Source organism: Panicum virgatum, chromosome 6N, assembly GCF_016808335.1.
Source record: "Panicum virgatum strain AP13 chromosome 6N, P.virgatum_v5, whole genome shotgun sequence".
NCBI classification, from domain to species: domain Eukaryota; kingdom Viridiplantae; phylum Streptophyta; class Magnoliopsida; order Poales; family Poaceae; genus Panicum; species Panicum virgatum.
In genome coordinates, this window is record NC_053150.1 from 51,735,735 (window position 1) to 51,754,568 (window position 18,834).

At 49.2% G+C, this 18,834-nt stretch overlaps 1 protein-coding gene, 1 long non-coding RNA gene and 2 pseudogenes across 2 annotated transcripts; all 4 read right to left on the reverse strand.

The window, feature by feature from the left end:
• Positions 1-4,401: 4,401 nt before the first annotated feature.
• LOC120680020 (probable carboxylesterase 8) lies at positions 4,402-5,800 on the reverse strand. Its single transcript, XM_039961670.1, has one exon. The coding sequence runs from the start codon at positions 5,626-5,628 to the stop codon at positions 4,663-4,665; it is 966 nt and encodes a 321-aa protein (XP_039817604.1). The 5' UTR covers positions 5,629-5,800; the 3' UTR covers positions 4,402-4,662.
• A 2,316-nt stretch (positions 5,801-8,116) lies between these two features.
• LOC120679205 lies at positions 8,117-9,353 on the reverse strand. The gene is made up of 2 exons (XR_005677034.1): positions 8,767-9,353; positions 8,117-8,688 (listed from the first exon to the last, which is right to left on the reverse strand). It is a non-coding gene; the product is annotated as an uncharacterized LOC120679205 (long non-coding RNA).
• Positions 9,354-12,441: 3,088 nt separating this feature from the next.
• On the reverse strand, positions 12,442-15,545 carry LOC120678941 (annotated as a pseudogene).
• A 729-nt stretch (positions 15,546-16,274) lies between these two features.
• Positions 16,275-18,564, reverse strand: LOC120678942 (annotated as a pseudogene).
• Positions 18,565-18,834: the final 270 nt, after the last annotated feature.

The following is an 18,834-nucleotide window of genomic DNA, read 5'->3' on the forward strand; positions in this document are numbered from 1 at the left end:
CTTGGTAACGCCAGCATGATACTCACCGGCTGTGGATGCTTGTTGTTGTGTGTTGGGCCTTGTTTAGATTTTTACCCATAAACTCCATAAACGCAAAAAAAAACATCACATCAAATGTTTTGACACATGTATGGGGTTCTAAATGAAGTCTATTTACAAAACTTTTTGCATGGATGGGCTGTAAATCGCGAGACGAATCTAATGAGTCTATTTAATCCATGATTTGCAACAGTGGTGCTACAGTAATCATCTGCTAATTATGGATTAATCATGGATTAATTAGCATCATTAGATTCGTCTCGCGATTTACAACTCATATGTGCAAAAAGTTTTGTAAATATGCTTCATTTAGTACTTCAAATTAGTAAGATTTCATCGCAAAAAATTTTTGCGTTGGAACTAAACACAACACGCCCTTGATCGAGTAGCAGCTAGTAGGACCTGCTGCCGATCGACCTGCGCATGCCTGCACCGGGTTAAACATGGAGCTCTGATCTGCTGGTCAGGCATGTGCCGGGGTTTAATGCCCCTTCTTGTCTTGCATTAGAGCGGCACCGAGCCAATAGTAGATCCATCGGAGGAGCTTTGTGGATGATGTGGTGTGTGGTCTCTCCATACAGTCTTCAGCAGATGAAGAAAGAATCAGCTAATAAGGCACTGTTTGGATCCCTTAGATGTGGTAGTTTTACGTCGCTGTAACGGTTTACTTATGTGGAAGGATTTTGCAAGCAACTAAAGATTCAAACATCAAGTTTCTAAGCAAACTGGAGATGTGTTGGATTGGCGCTGCGCAAAGATATTGCAGGATTGAAACGTGAACGAAGGAGAAGATTGAAGCGTAGTCTTCTACGTTTCTTTTTTTTAGAGTTTTATTTCTTGTTCACTTTAATTCCTCATTTTTGAGGTTTAGAGGCTAAGAGCCCTTTTAGTTTGGCTGTAGACATTCATGTGAATATTCAAGATTGAGATTTTTCTTAATTAAAAAAGGTGTCTCCTTACCAATCGATTGAAATTTTAGTTATCTGTCAATCACTTGTTACAGCCGCTACATATGGAATATATAGAGGCTTGAGATCAACTTATCTTCCCCTACCCAGCAGCGGCAAGCCACTCACCGTCCACTGCCTCCTCCACCGGATCACCACCGCCTGCTGGAGCTCGTCCTCGCCGCCTCCGCACCCCAACCGGCTCTGGTGGCGCCCCGCCGCCTCCACCGATGCTCCCACGTACGCTAACCTATTTATTTTGGGACGAAGGGAGTACGTGTATTTGCAACATGTTATGCATGCCTACTACTCCAAGAATACGTAGTACGCACGTATTGGCCGTCGTCCTGTACGTGTCCAGATGGTAGGCGATCGATGTACTCCTATATACGTACATACTAGTAGGTACTTACTCGTACATCACTACATGCATGGAGATGCAGGTTGGTGCGTGCAGTGGGCAGGCAGCGCATATGGTATGGGAAGGCGCGCGTTAAAGCGAATTAAGGCGCAGAAAAGTCCGAGCCCCAATAATGGCGCGTCCTATGGCCGCCCGCCTCGAGCCCTGCGCGCTGTACCACACGGTTGACCTGACCTGACCTCCATTCCTCTCCTCCAGCCCGAAAGGGAAGGGCGACCCAGCCCAGCCCAACCCTACCCGGCAATGGCTGCGCTCTGCTCTGCCTCTGCACTTGCATGCTCGCAGCCGGCCCGGCCAGCCCCCCACCCCACCGGCGCCGGCCGCCCAATGGCGTCGGGGGCGAGGAATACGAGGCTGGGGATTGGATTGGAGGAACAGTCGCTGCGCCTGCGCTGGTACGACCTGTGGTAGAGAGAGAGAGGGAGCCAGAGATGGGGGGTTTTTGTCTTTTCCAAATGCGGCGGGCGCCGCGCGCGGATCCCAAGCCTAACGAACCCGCCACCCCGGCCGAGGTCACGAGCAGAGCAGGTAGTCTGCGTCCGCGGTCCGTCTGCTTCCTAACTGGATTCGGATGTCTATTCGAATGTTAGATTTTTGGTCATTTTTCTTCGATTATGGACAAATAAGATATAGAATTTACTATGTAAATTCATAGTCTTGTATTTAACATTAATCTTGTAAAGATTCATAAAAACTAAACCTCAAATTTATCATATATATTCTCAAATAATAGATATAAAAATTCGAATACGGATCGGATACGAATACGAATCTTTTTTCACTTTTTTAATTATAGGGAGCAAATAATACATAAAAAAATTTATACAAAATTTTATTCTTATGTGTAATAATATGCTTGATAATATAAAAATAAGATTAGCATAAAATTTCAAACATATCTATTTTAAAATATCAAATTTGTTCTAAGAATTCGGATATTTAAATCCATCCTTACTCCTTCCCACCGCCCTCCCCTCCCGGTGCGCCGCCGTGCCCGCCGCGCCGCGAGCCCCGCCTCCCAGTTCCAGCTAGCTGCCACGCGGCCCGCGCACGGTAGGATCTAGCGACGACGACGTGGACACTGTCATGTCCGATTTGACACGTCCTCCACACACAAGAAGAGAAGCATATGTGCGCGGGCCATGTCATCTATCTATCGCCAACGGCCCGTTAACAACTGATTGGGCCGTTCGAAGGAGAGACCTACCAGCCCATTTCTCGTTCAAAGCCCGTCCCGGTTTCCCTTCTTCTCCCGCTTGTGGGCTTGGTTGGTTGGGCCATCCGCGGACTCAGCCAGCTGCGCCCAGCCCGCGCTGCTGAGCGATTTTTCCTGAACGAAAATTCAGGACGGGACTCAGCTGCTTCAGGTCTACTGCTTCTAAATGGCCTTGCTACTGAGGCTACAGTCGAGGATTCTACGATTGTGATCAATGGACTGACAAATGGATATACAGGGACTGACAAAACAACTTGCTGCTGCTTGACCAATGATCAATCCTCACAAAAGACAAAACATCCAACGAATCAGACATGGGCGTTCCGTTAGAACCAAACCAATTGGTGCGGTTGCTCGGTTATTGGAGAAGTTCGGTTCCTGGAAAACAGGAGCCGTTCGGTTCTTTTTAGAACCAGGAACCGAGAACTTCGGTTCGGTTCCGGTTATAACCGATGCAACCGAACATCCAAGATGCACAAAAAATAGCTCCTTTAATAGTAAATTTTGACAACATTTCGCCTTATTTTTCATGCAATCAACAGGGACAATTCATCAAAAAACAACAGCACAAAGACATAATTATTGGCTCTGTTCGCTGTGCTGGTGCTGGAGACTGCTGCTGGAGTGGTGTGAGGAAAATACTGTTGGATGGCTGGTAGCTGGAGGCTGCTGCTATAGTGGTGTGAGAGGAAAACACTGCTGGCTGGCTGGAGCAGAACAGGGTCAATATGGTTCTCTCAAATTCAAAGGAAAACAAGCATCAATCACAAACATTCGGTGATTGACACAACAGACTACAAACTAATAGGTTGACAATGGGTCGGTTCCTCAGTTAACCGACTTAGGAACCGGAACCGAACACTCGGTTCCTAAGAACCAGGAATCAAAATTCTCGTTTTCAGTTCGGTTCGGTTTCGATTCTCGGTTATATTTATCCAAACCTACAACGAACTCGAGGATCATTGATCAAGCAGCAGCAAGTGTACAATGATGGAACTCGATCGACTCCAGCAGCCATGGTGGTGACCCTGCTGGTGGTAACGACTGTCGATTTGTCCTATACTCCTGGACCAGGACAGCGATATATATGGTGATGACGCATCCATGGCAGGGGGAAAAAACAAGCCAGATAGTGAACCGGATGGAGATCGCGGCCGCGGGTGAGGCGTGGCTTCCTCACGTTTTCTATATCTTCATCTTGTGACTCGCTCGTTGTCTGTACCCGCGTCGCCATGTGTTCGCTAGGTGCCCACGACTGGCATGGCAAAGTCAGTGGTCAACACTAACCGGCCAATCAAGATCAGGAATCCTCTTCTCTGTCTCTGTCTCAGTGATGTCAATCGTGAGTGTGTTTCTTTTGTACGGGCGTGGAGTCAACCACTTTTTAGCAGTATACAACCCCCGGTACAAGTGTATAACTCCCAGTATAATAATCATGAATATAATATAAACCTTCCAGTGCATTGTACAAGTCCCAGTATATGGAACTTTCCTTCATCCAAGTCATCTTAACCACTGCATCATGAATTGTACTATTCCCTTCGGTCACAAGTAAGTGTTGTGTCAACCAAAGTTCTTGTTCTTTTATGCATTGAGTTTGCGCACCTGAAACACAATACAACAACTCAACAAGATATGCGTACTACTAGTGTTCTCTCTGTTCAGAGTTCAGTGAACCACCAATAATAGAGTTCAGTGTGTTGAAAGTGTCTGAATTGTAATATGTAATCTCAAAAAAAAAAGAGTTCTGAGAGTAGAAATGAAATCCAGTACGAAGATTGCAGTCCTGACCACAAGTTGAGATCTTGCTTTGCAAGACCTACTAATAAACCAGAAATTCAGTAGTATCCATAACCATAAGCATCTGCCCTCTCTGTTTACAGGTAAGACACAAGTAATGACATGATCTCTCCTGCGCGACACGACCCGATCCATGAAAGGCAGCAATCACTTGGAGGACAACTCCACCCCAGCACACTCGGATCAATCCAACAGTCACACACGAGTCCAACGGAAACGGAGCCGCCAGGTCAACGCCGTCACGCGCCGTCGGCGGACACGAACTCGCGCATGGCGGCGAAGAGCTCCTCGGCGCTCTCCGGCACGAAGAGCTCCGCGGCGTGGGACCCCGCGTGGTCCGTCTTGTCGACGACCTCCACGCCGCCCTGGTCCCGCAGCCACCGCGCGAACTCCCGCTGCCTGTCGATCAGCGGGTCGCCGCGGTTCCCGGTCACCAGGCAGCGCGGCAGGCCGGCGAGGGCCTCCGGCGCCATGGCTTTGGCCGGGTTGCAGAACTCGTGGTCCCGGTCGGCGCCCTCCGGCAGCGCGAGGCTCCAGAGCTTGTCGTTGGCCTCCAGCGGCAGCACGTCGTCGTCCTCGGAGCGGGCCTCGGAGGGCGTGCGGTCGACGCCGCCGAGGTAGGGCTGGTGGAGCAGGAGCCCGCGTACGGCGGCGGGGGAGAGGTCGAGGGCCCTGGTCCGGAGCCCCGCGAAGAAGGCCATGTTCCCGCCCGAGCTGCTGCCCATGACGTAGCAGCGGGAGAGGTCCCCGTGCGCGGCGACCCAGGGGTCCGCGGGCGCGGCGCCGCGGAGCCACGCCACGGCGGACGCGGCGTCCTCGTAGGCGGCGGGCAAGCGGCGGTCGGGCGCGAGGCGGTACTCGAGGGACGCGACGAGGCAGGGCACCGCGGCGGCCATGGCCTCGCAGTGGGCGTGGTAGAAGGCGGTGGCGGGGGAGAAGAGGACGAAGCCGCCGCCGTGGAAGAAGAGCACGACGGGGAGCCTGCTGGCGGGGGCGGGGTCCGGGAGGAACAGGCGGAGGTGCGTGCCGAGCGAGGCGTCGAGCGGCACGTCGCGGCACACGGCGGAGGGCGGGAGGAGCGGGACCTCGGGGCGCGTGACGGTGCCGTCCGGGTGGACGGCGATCTGCATGAAGAGGTTGTTCTCCTTGGTCATCCGCGGGGCCGGGGCGTCGCAGGCGGCGGCGGCGGCGGCGATGTCGCCCATGGCTTCTCCGATCCTCTGGGCTTGCCTAGTGCTGTGGACTGGACTACTTGTGGGTGATCTGGAGGTGGACGGGGCTGCGTTTATAAAGCTGGCGCGGCGCGGGTGCCGTCAAGATGAGCGCGAGAACGAGGAGGGCGTTGAAAAAGAGTGGAAGACGTGGCAGCCGAGCCGGCGGTACACGGTGATGAGCTGATGCGCACGCGATGCCCAGACAAGCCCCGTGTCCTGTGCATGCCCGGACGGAGGCACCCGATCCCAGGTACCCCGTCGACGTCGGGCACAATGCTGCCGCCGAATCTGTTCCGGATTGCACGGCCAGCCAGAGGACAGGGGAAGAAGCGAGCGACGGACGACAGGCTGGCGCCCCGCCGCCGCCGCCGGTACAGGTACGGAGGCGGCCGAACCGATGGCGTGCACCTGCCGCTGCCGGCCTCAGACTGACGCGCTCCCCTCGACTTTGGCTCTACCCTGTACGTGCAGGAGGTTTCTCCGTTGATCTTGATCGGTCGTCTGATTTGTCAAGCGTGTGCACGGGCTGGCTGCCGCACCAATCCGCTCACACTGCCGGCCCCGGCCGCTTCCGATCAGGAGGAGCCGAGGAGGAAGTGGTTGCTCCGTTCGGTCCCATCCAGAATGACAAGCCCTCTCCGCTTTCCACAAGGAAAGAGCAGCAGATTAGCATCAGCCAGGCCTTCCTTAGCTTTATTATTATTTCTTGAATCTGACGCTTGAGGCTCCGTTGGCCTTTGCTTCATCCCCCACGCGGGGAAAGAAAGGTCTTTTTTTTCGTTTGCTTTTTTTAAAAGCAAGAAAATTGTTCTGAAAAAGGATTAGAGTTGAACTACGCTTTAAAACATGCACGAAACCGAGATGCGATTGGGTCAAAAAAAAAATTTTGAAACCTAGCCCAAGTTTCTATATGGGGGCCACCTGCCCCACCACCCTTGTGATCATAGTATTATTGTATACTCCCTCCGTTTTTATTTACATGTCGTATTATATTTATTTTAAGTCAAATTTAACTAATTTTGACAAAGTCTATAGAAAAATATAGAAACAACTATGTTATCCAATTACCCGCAAAAAAGAGAAATACGTTATCCTACATGTGTAACATTAACATATATTTCATGGTGGATTCAATGAAATAAATTTGGTATTGTAAATGTTATTATTTTTTCCTATAAATTTGGTCAAAGTTTATCATACTTAACTTTAGACAAACCTAATACGACAAGTAAATAAAAACAGAAGCACTAGGTGGGCCAATCGATATTTCCATTGCCCCCTCTTGTATCTGCCGGTAGCGCGTTCGGCATCACCCCCATCTTCCTCTTATTCTTCCCTCGCTGACGACTGCTCGTATTACCCACGAGCAGGGGGAAGAAAAGGATCGGAGTGAAAAGGACCTTATTGTTGTATAGGGCATGTGGACTGAGACGGGACACGCAGCGGATTTCATTTTTCCGACAAGGACCGATGGAAAGAGACGCCGGGCAACAATGATGCAATCCCCTCCTGCAAGGAAACAAAAAGCCCAATATGCCTCACTCAGGATTGCTATTGCTCCTGCAAACCAAAGCTTAAGATGACACGCCTGGCGTGGACAATAATCATGGTTTGCTTCGGCACTCCAGCTGTTTTATTGACATGATCGAGCTTACCAAAGCTTAAGGATACGCTCGGTTTGTTTATTGCAGATCAAGCTTCGCTGATTTGCTGCGCGGAGTTGACATGATCGATGGAGCTGATTGCTTATTAGCGTACACTCAACTTGTCTGTTTTTTTTTTCCTTCCACAATTCATTTTCATTTTTTCAGTGTTATATATTCGTGCCAATATGATGAGTCTTAATGTGATTTATGATTACCTTTTTTAAAAAAAAGGGCGAAGTTACATTATCCTTTTGATTGAGGAGATGTGCTTACAGAGACGGATATCAAGAGTGAAATTCAAGAGTTTTTTTTTAAAAAAAAAAGTTGAGCGACTGTGCCTTTCGATGACAAAACACTTGTGTTAAAATACTTCCGTACGTCATGCTTGATGAATAAGAACAACAGACGGCATGTTGGATTGAAAATATCAAGCTGCTACTGCTTTTTAAGAAAGGACAAGACGATAGAGACTATAGGAGCACCGATGATTCCACCAAGCAGTTGACATCTTGCTCTTCGAAATGATGTCAGATCCGTTGCAAGGAAAGAAATGTTTCAGCACGTACAAATCGTGAGCTGAGTAGTGAGTACTGCTTTAAGCAAGACAAAATGAAGACAACAGAACCATTCGGCCCGTATCGTATCTACTAGAAAGAACACGCGGCAATTGCCGCGTGAGACCATTGTTGGGCCATGGATAAGAGCTTAAGGCGTACAAATTGATGAAGCACTACAAAGTGGGGTGCCACGCCATGCACATTTACCAGTGTGGCGAAAAAGCAACATCAAGAGGTGTGGAGTATCAATGTATCTGCCTACCAAACAAAGAAATGTTTGATAAATATGCGATGCTTGGGATTGTCTCGTCTGTTTCCATGCCATGTAACTACACAGGAAAACAAAGTTTGGGGCCATGCATTGTTTTTACTATATATTTTACAGGAACCAAGACAGCAAAGTAAAGGGAAGGAAAAAGAAATAAAAAACGGGCAGGGTACTATGTAACAGTGTAACTACACGGGAATAATCTGATAGCGGAGGACGGCTTTCGTCAGCAAGATCTGTAGCCGACTCTTTGATAATATCAGCTGGCTCTATGGTAACATCAGCTGGTTCTGTCTTAAGATCAGCATCCTCTGTAGATTCAAATGGCAAATCATCCGTTATGGTGTCCACGAGAGAGCATAGTAGAAGGGTTTATTGGCTAAAGAAACAAAATATGACAAGCACATTAATGGTTTTTAAAAAGAAGATAAATATCACCAAGCAACTTGAATGGTGGAATAGCTTGCCACATTATCCTTTAATTTTAACAGATTTCCTGTATGCACAGCCTCGCATAGCATCCTGTCGCCAGTGTCCAGAAATTGAGCCCTCGTCTTCACCTCATGTCGCTGTCGCGTACCTTGCAATGGTGACGAATAACTAAATACAGTGTTACAGGCAGCAGTTCTTACCCGTGTGGAGGAATGAAGTCACTTACCGTTCTTCCAGACTATACCTCTGAATTAATATTTGCGAGTTGCCAACATAGATTCTAGCCCAGCAGGTGTCAGACCAAGCTACAAGCTTCAGTACAAATGGCCTTGAATTAATGCCATTCTGTTTGATTTGAGAAAGGCAGTCAGTAAATACCTCTGAAGTCAAGCTTTACAATGAAGTAAAAGAAAAGTTTTAGGGTGTACAACTTGCTATCTAATAATTTAAAATTTTCAAGAGGGAAGATTGAACTGGATAAAAAGCTGCTACTTGAGTTTTGGAGAACAATGAAAGCTCATTAGCATCAATGCAACACACTTAACAGGAGCGAAGACAAATCCAGTAGCAATAAGACCTAAGCTGGTGTAAATTAAGCATTATATTCAGAACAGAATGTATGAGTATTTCTCTGAGAGCAGCTGAATATGATTTAGGCACTGAAGCTACGTTCAGGTTATTGCAGCAAGGAACTAAAGGGAGGTTGCTACTTGCTAGTGGCTGCCCTAACTACTAGCAGCACAGCAAAATATTCTTTCAAAGCATGTATGATTTGGCTCATCTCATCACGACTTCCCATTGTGGATTGAATGAGGGATATGTTAGGAATAAACCCAGCACACGTGTGTGGGTGGCTGGGATGTGTGTGTGTGCGCGACGCGCGTGTGCGCAGGCGTCGTGTGTAGTGTGCGTGGCGCAGTGCGTGTGTGCGCGCGGGGCGCCGAGCACGGCAGCGTGTGCGTGCACGCGGTCGTTGCGGTGTGTGGATCGCGATCGTATGTGTGCGATCGTGATCGTGGAGTCGCGTTTAGGGGGAGCTCGTCCGGGCGAGCAGGACGGAGGTCGTTGAGTCTGTTATAGTCTCCGCCTCGACCGGAGGATCTCCAGTCCACGTCGCGCGCGTGCGAGCACGTCCATGGCGTCGTTTGCGGAGCGAGCGGGTCGATCGGCGGAGGAAGTGCAGCGCGTGTGTAGTGGGCGCGTCCGCCAGGCTATAAAGCCTCCATGTAACCCCCTGTTATGCGAGCGAGTTGAATTGGAGAGCGGCGTCCGGCGCCGTGCGTTAGAGCGCACATTCCTCCCGTGGTTACTGTTCATCGTCTACCTCTCGCCATCCAAAATTCGCTCTGCGTGGTGTCCAATCTGTGAGGCTAGTGGCTTGGTGAGCACGAGGAAGGTGTGGTGCGTCGATTGCGCACCAAGGCCGGGGCTGGAGCTGCCCGGAAGGGTGACTTCACCGTCGACCCCCCCTCGGCGGCGCTCTATTCGCCGTTCGCGGCGGTGTTCTGCGTCGGGAGGATCTCCAACAGGATAGAGTGGGGAATTGAACAAGGAGGCAACAGGCTGCTAACTTCTCAACAAACAGAAGTGGAATCTTGTCGAGCATTTTATGTGCGGCTCTTGAGCATATACCGTCTTGCAGCTGCTCCTTCTATTGCTGCAGCACAATTCGTATGTTTGACACAAACAGCCAGGCACCATGCCAGTGCTGTTCCTTGTGGTCACCGCTACAAGAGAGGAGCCCGCCGCCGATCTGGCCGCGGCATCACGACCTAATGGTGTCCCCTGGCGCGCGACACAGGCGGCGGCGCACGGGGCGGGCTGGTGAGGAGGCAACCGGCAGCTGCCCGACGGCTAGATGGTTAGCGGGTGATGTGGACTAATCCGCTGCCCGTCTTTTGGTGCACGAATCTCTAATAGACGAAAGCTGACCCTGGAATTGGGCAGTTCTCGAACCTTGTTGATCCACGTCGCCCGTTAGCCTGCGAGCCGTTTGATCTATCATTCTAGCGACATCAACCGTTCGATTGTGGGAGCACAGGCCTCGCGCCCGTTAACCTGTTAACCAGAGAGTTCGCGACCCTCAGCCTCAGCGACGGTAAGCTCCACCCCAACCGTTGCCCGGCCAAGCCTCCGTGCTCCGTCGGAGCTGCTGCGGCATCCCCGCTCGGTGGAGGAACAGCGACCCCGCCCTAGCCTCTGCAAGCGGCAGCACCGTCTTGCGCGCGCCGCAGTCGTCTGAAGCTTTGCAGGCGCCCTATCCATGCGACTGCCCTGCCGTGCTCGTGTGGGGACGCGATGGCCGGGAGCCGTGGTGACAGGAGAGCAGGAGCGGCCAGCGGCAGGCCGGCCGTGCACCAACAGAAAGAAGAGACGGCGCCAAATCACCTCCCTGCGCTCCCTGCTCAGTCCCGCTCATCCTCTCCCTTCTCCCAATTTCTTCTTCCTCTGCTCCTACGTCCTCGAATCCTCGATCTCCGACAATCAGCCACCATAGCTCAATTGATCCGACGGTGAGCACCTCCACACCCACCTCTAACTCTCCCAAGTCGAGCCCTTCCCTTTCCCTTCCGGTGCCGAGCTCCCCATGAGCTACAGAGCCGCATCCATGGCTGCCTGTTGCCCCCCTCCTTTCCATGCCTAATCCCTAGTAAGAACCCCACACAAATGGGTTGCCCTCACTCTCCTTTACCTCCCTAGGCCTTCGGATTTGAAAGTGGTAGCGAGAAACGCTGGCCACATCAAAGCTCAGTAGCCCAGCTATGGCGGCCAAAGCAGAGAAGGGCACGAGCACCTGCACTCTGTTTCTTCCATCTGTATCCCTTTTGCTACCCTTCCCTTTATTTTTGTGCTGTATGAATTTGAAATTTCTAAACATCATAACTGTTTGCTCAATCTCTTGGAAGCTCCAAACAATGCAAATTTTATTTGATGTGTATTGAACGCAAGCTGTTTGAGGCAACGTTTTACTCTAGTCCAAGGCATTAGTTATACTATACTACTATTCCTATATGAAAGTATTTGACTTCAACAAATATTTCATCTTGAGTTGCAAAAGAAAAAAATTCATTCCAATCGACAGTTATCTTTACCCCTCTTATTTTAGCTATTAGCCTTTTGTCTTGAATTTGTATAATTTATGAAGTAGCTTTGGGAGGTCCAAGAATATATACTGAGTTTATAGTTTGAAGCCGTCAAGGAGAATCCCATAATTTTGGATTCTCTGGTTAATAAGAAAAGTGACTGATACAACAATATTTAAAACGATCATACTATGCGTGTATTGAAATATATTTCCTTGATGCAATCCTATCATCTCTAAAGTAGGAACACAAGTGACACCGTTTATTAGTTTGATCTGATTGTTGCCGTTTATAGTCTTGTTTCTTCCAGTTCAATAACATATATTTTAAACTACGTCTAAACGGTTGGACATACAATTCCTACTAAACTGTGAAGCGCCGCAACTTCACAAACTGCACTATTTGACTATGAAGTTTACGGAGCAGCCGTGAAGCACTAGCCTAAAGAGCAACGCCACTGCTCTCGGCCAGCTCTCCATGGGCTAGCGAGCTCCGCGTTGTTTCTAGTCGTATTGTAAGATCTTCCACGGCCACAAGCCCGATACTGGACCTATCTACGCAGTACTGGTCCGTGTTGGAGGAAGGCCCATGAATCTACGTAACACTGGCCCACTCAAGTCTGCAGTTTGTGCTTGGGCCACAGCCCAAGTACTCATGCCAGGCTCATTTTGCTGGCCATTCAAGTCCCTTGTGCTAAGCCTGCATCTGTATGTGATACACCTGATTCGTGCTTTCAGGTCTGACGAGCCTTTGAGCGCACTGACAATCATGCAGACAGGTTATACTGTCTGGCTGTGGAAAATGGGCCAGACAATCAGTACGATCGACAATATGAGGGTTCTGCTTATTGTAAAGATATTTGTTCACATCATATGCTGCAACAAGATCTACATTGGTTTTATGTGAGTACAGGGCTCCAGTTGGAAGCATACCTCCAAGTTGGGGAACAAAACAAATTTAAACCAGAGCAAACACCTGGAACACACAGAATCCAAGTGGTACCGGGTATAGAAATTTTCCCAGGAAATGGTGGCAAACATGTCTGGAGTACAATTGCCCTTAGGTAACCATGCTACATCAAAGAGAATCTCTGACTTGGCGACTATGCCTGGGGTTTATCCTCAGCTTTCTTTGGCTGTCAACAAAAATAAAAGGTAAACTACTCAGACCTGAGAACATAAAGAAACATGTGCTGAAAATGCAGAACATAAAGCAAGCCATTTCCAGTAGGCGCGTCATCCACAGCACATAACACAGACTTCAACATAATAACAGAATTTTCATCATAACGGGATGGAGTAGATTGGTTATAGGAGCAGCATGAATTGGGTATATTGGGGTCAGATACAACATGACTAGGCCATAACAAGCTCAATTAAAGAATAGACACAAATCTGATCAGAATTCAACTAATTGGCCACCAGCATTATAGCAGCATATATCTCCTACAACCCTCATACAATTTCCTGGAGAAAGATCACGCTGGGTCTAAGATACATCCATTTTGGAAATCAGATACATATGCCTATTCGTAAGAGTTGCACTACTTGCCTTCAAATAAGAAACAGAAAAGAAAGGTCAAACAGCAGCCAGACTGCCAGGGCCAGGGCCAGGATATAATACTGTGGCACCTTCCATCAAAACAAACCATTCAAGAATGATGACTCGACAGTATCCTGGATAAGTTACTCTGAAGGGAGAAAAAAAATACTGGCTGTTACACAAAAAAGAAAAAGGTGGAAAAGTTAAGTTCCCTTGATAATCGCATGCAGTGGCGGAGCCAGGAAAAAATTTAGGAGGGGCTGAAATAAAAAAAAAGACACAATGAAAATCCCACAAAAAACACCCCACAAAGACAAATATGATAGTTTGAAGTAGTTTTATATTAAAACATCGATGGACGATGAAAATCACAAAATACATCATGAAAAATAAAGGATGTAGTTTATTCAAACCGAAAAGCCAAATTATGAAACTAATTAGACGCCACCGTGTCGGTGACACCCATTGTTCATCCTAAGAAGCAATCTATAGAAATAGACATAATTAATTAGTCAAACATATATGGACCTCCAAATTATGAATAATTATGAATTTAAAATAGAACAGAGCGTACCATTAATTTTTTAGGCAATAACATACGGTGGAGTTTCAGCTCTAATTTCATGTTGTTAATCATCAACAGGTTTGCACTTTTCAAGGTCCCCAATTAAATCCAAATGACTAAACTCTGCTCTAGATTTCTTTGGTTGAGATGTGCTCTCATTAGTATGTGGAGTTGAAGCACTTGAATTTGGAAATTATGTGTGTACAGTTCTTTTCGACATGAAGTCTATCATACTAATCAAATATATTAAATCATTGAAAATGGAAATTGAATTACAGATTCACGGATAATAAGAAAAAAACTAAACAAGGATTTTATTCACCTAATTTCTTGCCTCTGCGGCTCTGCCTCTCCAAAATCCAGCTCTCCTGCTATGCAAGCGCACTGCTCGGTGCTCGCCCTGGCGGCCTGGCCGGCTGGCCCCCTGCAGCTACAGGCCGCAGCACCACTGCTGTGCCGCGCGGGTGTGCCGCTCGCCGCGCCTGGCCTGCTGGCCGGCTGGCCGTGGGCCGCCTGCCGCTCGCCGAGCCGCCGCGTGGCCGGCTGGGCGCGAGCCGCTTGCCGCTTGCCGCTCGCCGCGCCTGGCCGCGGGCCGCTCGCCGCTCGCCGCGCCTGGCCGCGGGCCGCTCGCCGCGCCTGCCCCTGTCGTCGCTCTATCCCTGCCTTGTGCTTGTGCGGTTGGGCCTTGGGCCTTGGCAGTTCAGCAGCTGGACACTTGGGCTTAAGTGGCTGGAATTTTTAGTGGGCCAGAGCCGTGATGACTAACTCGTTGAGCAGCGCGACGCCCCAACGGCCGACCAGTCGTCTTCTACCTCCAGGCAGACCCCTCCAGCCTCCCCTAATGCTTGTACCTAGGCCAAAAATCCATGGAGGGGCTCCAGGGGGGCTCCATGGCTCCGGTGGCGGTAGGGGGGGGGCTCGAGCCCCCCCTGACCCACTGCTAGATCCGCCCCTGATCGCATGATATGCCAGTGAATCGGACACATCACACATATGGAAAGGTAAGGTGCTAAGGATTGCAACGTACTAAGCTGATTAGACAAAGGAAACTAGAAAGTTCTCTAAACTAAGAACAGATAACTAATACCTTTCATATAATCCTTTCAGTCCAAACTTAACCTTAGCCTTTCTACATAAAACATTCCAGTTCTAATGTTCTATGGATGCCTATGAGTGACTGAACAGGTAGCAAGGTGACACTGAATTCATATTGCGTTCAACGCAGAGGAGCAACAGACACCCACGCACGCAGGGCGTTCGACAAAATGGGAAATGAAAGCAGAAAAGGAAAAAAAAGAAAGGCCGCACCTTGATTCCAGGGAACGACATCCCGAGCTCCTCCTCGGGGATGACAACGGGCCACGTCTCCCCGCCGTCGCGGAACATCTGCTCGGTGTCGATGAGCCGGCCCCGGGCCAGGATCTGGTCCCGGATGCCCTGCGCGGTGGCGCCCTCCGCGGCGGCAACGGCCTCCTCGGCGCCGTTGAGGTAGGTCACGAGGACCCGCGGCGGCTGCGGCTTGGGGTCCGCGGACGCATGCGGGGCCGGGAGGCGGCGGAGCTCGACGGAGCAGGCCGGGTTGGAGTCCTTGGCCTTGCGGCCGTTGCACTGCGCCAGGAGCTCCACCGCCGCGGCCTTCCGCGGGTCCACGGGCAGTATTCCACCACCACCTTGGAAAGGAACTTGAGCATCTTTCCTCTCGCCGCCGGCGGCGCCGCCCCTTCGCTCTGGCGGTCTGGCCCCCGAAGATCTTTTTTTTTTGTCCCTTTTGGTGGCGGCGCGAGATTTTGGGCTTGGTTGGATGCTTGGGTCTCCCATGAGGCCCAGTATTGGGGCGGAAAGAGCGGCCCACTTTGCTGGCCATTCTGGGGTTTTCTATGAAAAAAAGTTTTGTGAAGGTCAATCCTCGGAGAAAGTCCTAAAAAACCCCCATTCAAAAACAAGTCCTGGAAAATATGGTCTGTCTCTGGGTTTGTATTCGAGATCAATTCATTTATGTCTTAGTCAAGCTTTTGAGCCATTAATATCTATCTAACCGCCCAAATCTACCTTTTTTTTATTTTAACTGTGTCCCTAGATTTTGGTTTTGCTTAGATCATGTTTTTCAAAACAAACTAGAAAATCTCGCGACTTTGCCGCGAGTGGCCAGTGAATATATCCTTGGTACAGTGGTTTTTTTTGTGTGCGATTGTATAAATATTTTTATAAATAAATTGTAAAAGCACTTCGAATTTTGAGTAACTTTTATATCAGACACTTTTATATTTGAAGACGTTTTGGTGTTCCAATTATAGGTTCAATGGGTGATTTAGCATAGAGCATTGGTTTTATAAATTTGCTCTCTAGCGAAGTTGTAGGTTTTGAAATTTCGAGCAAGCTTTATATTGAACACTTTTTAATTTGAAGATGTTTCATTTCAGTGGGTTTAGGCCTGAAGACCTGTTCGGTCACTTTTAATTAATTTGTATGCCTTTGGGTGAAATTATAGAATGTATTTAGAATTAGTTCTAATTAAATAATGCATTGTAGGGCAAAAATGGAATATTTGGAAACTTTATCACAAATGTTGCTGCTTAAGTCGAACACATGAAAATGAACTCATGTGATTGTTTATGGTTCGAAACCTGCAAAACAGGAACAATGTATCTGGTAACTGAAAAAACAGATTTCAGTTACTGAGACATCTGCAGAATTACGTACAGGCCAGTCAGAACCAAAAGCTAGCTGCGCGCCACAAGCTAACAGTGACCGAAACGTATAGGAATTTCGCTTTGCGCGGTCAAACCCAATCTTCTTTGCGGCAGAGTCGGCATCATCTAATAGATGATCTGGCTGTCAACAGTATGGCATATATTTCAGATGGAGATTGCAGTTGCAATCAGCTTTGCAAAGCATGACACCAAATATACAGAGTTTGAGAATTCTAAGTAAAATGGCAATGGAATGGAATAGTTTACCTGCACCGATGCGATGATACCTTGTTTGCCAAAGCGGTTTGCTGCACCTGGAGCAAGATGTTGAGCATGCTCAATCTGATTTCATATGCAAAGATTCAGGTCAAGTTCTATCAAGCCGAGTGAGAGAAAAGAAAACAACCCTGCGGTATGCTATCAGAAAATACCCGGAATCTACAGTCCTTCACTACATTCAAATCAACAACCTTGTCGACCATATCCAGCAGCATGTCATTAGCTTTATCCCCAATCACATGTATTGCGACCTGAAGAAAACAAAAAACATTATAACTTTCTAGAATGATGGTAGCTAAACTGAAGGATAAGTCAAACAGAAAATGCGTCTACCTGAAGTCCAGATTTTGTCAGATTCTAAAGTTCTATTTAGAAGACTATCCATATCTGTCACTTTTTCAATAACACCAAACATAAGCACCATAGCACTATCTACCAGAAGACCAGTAGGCTCTACAAGTAACAATAAATGTCAGATAATCTGGTTATTCCTAGCAATGAGGTAACAATAACTTGTTTTGAGTTTTCTTCTTTGTTTTTTCTAGTAACAACATACATATGCTTACAATTAAATAGTTTCTGTGTGCTAAGGAGCCATATTTACTTTACAAAGTAACACTGGGGTAGTATAGGGCTGAAGGCCCATGTTAATTAGTTGTGTTACCTCCTTCAGCTCTTCTCATGATAGTTACACCAATTGGATCATTTGTGGTCTTGTCAATCCTAGCAATCTTCATAGCTAATGAGTTGGCTATGCCCATATGACCATCCATGCGTGAGAGCTAGACCTGAAATTGAAACAAGTCAGCTGGCAGCCGTGTTGCATGGCTTCTCAGAAGAGATTCAACTCATGAGTTTGAAAAACACACTGGATGGTGATATATCGTCCAGCCAAGCAGCAGCCGGGAAATCACCTCCCCAAACATCATTGTTCTAACCCCCACCTAAAATCCACTGTCCAGGATGCTTATCTGCTCAGAAATATACAAGTATTAGAAATGTTGGTATTTTTGTAGTCTGTACAAAACTCTGACGGAGCTAAAATGAACCTTTGACCAATTAATTTCATGAAACAGAAGCAGTTAGACACGTCTAGTTGCCTCTCACTTTGTGATAAGAGGTTTGTAAGCAGGAAAATGAATATGACAAGCACCTCTGGTAGCTTCCTTGACTCTGCTGATGAAGTCATCTTTGCTTCTGACCCCTCGAAGTGGCACACTCGCTATCTGAAACAGATTCAGAGAGCAGTATCAGCAAGCTAGTACAATATATGCTGAGAAACAATTTGCTGTAATCTCGGTGGTAGGCCTCGTGCATGGAGAGGAGGACCAGGCCGGCGGGGAGCAGGACGGCGGCGACGGCCACGGGTGTTGGGCTTGCGGCCCTTGCGGGAGATCCCGGACTCGAGGTCGAAGTCGCCGCCGTCCCCGCCTCTGGTGGGGTAGCGGAAGGACTTGGGGTTCCCCGGACTGGGTAGCGGAAGGACTTGGGGCTCCCCGGACTGAACCCCTGGTTGGCTGCTCATCCCGAGATTAGTTGGGCAGCACGCAGGGGCGGACCCAGATCCGGATGCAGATGGTAGCGGGGCAGGTGCCAGACGCCCGCGCGTGGGGAGAAGGAGGGCGTGGGATGGCGGGAGCGGGCGGTGCAGCGGCCACGCGGGCGGGGGAGGTCGAGTGTGCGACCCGGCGGCGTGCGGTGGCCTAGCGGCTGGCGCTGCGGCTCGCGCGTGGTGTCGTCCTCCTCCGTTCTCGTCCTACGCGGTGGCCCAGCGGGCAGCTTGGCGCGGCGCGGCGCGGTGGCACGGGCGGCCTGGCTTCGCGGGGCGCGCGGCGGCGGCCGGCACGCGGGCCCTGTAGAGGCGGCCGGCGCAAGGTGGCCGGCGGGAGGCGCGAGCTCGAGCGTAGCGGCGGAGCTACGGCGCCCGGTGGCTTGGGCCGGCGGCGGCCTGTCCACGGATTGCACGGCGCCGGCCGGTGCATGGTGGCCGTTGCTGGGCCCTATCGGACGATTTTCGGTGACGTGGCTTGATGAGGGGCCGGGGAATTAGCCGTGAATCGTAGGTAGAGATTACGTGTTTATGTCAAATAATTATTTTACAAATTTGAATACATAGTCTTAGATGTCTTATTCAG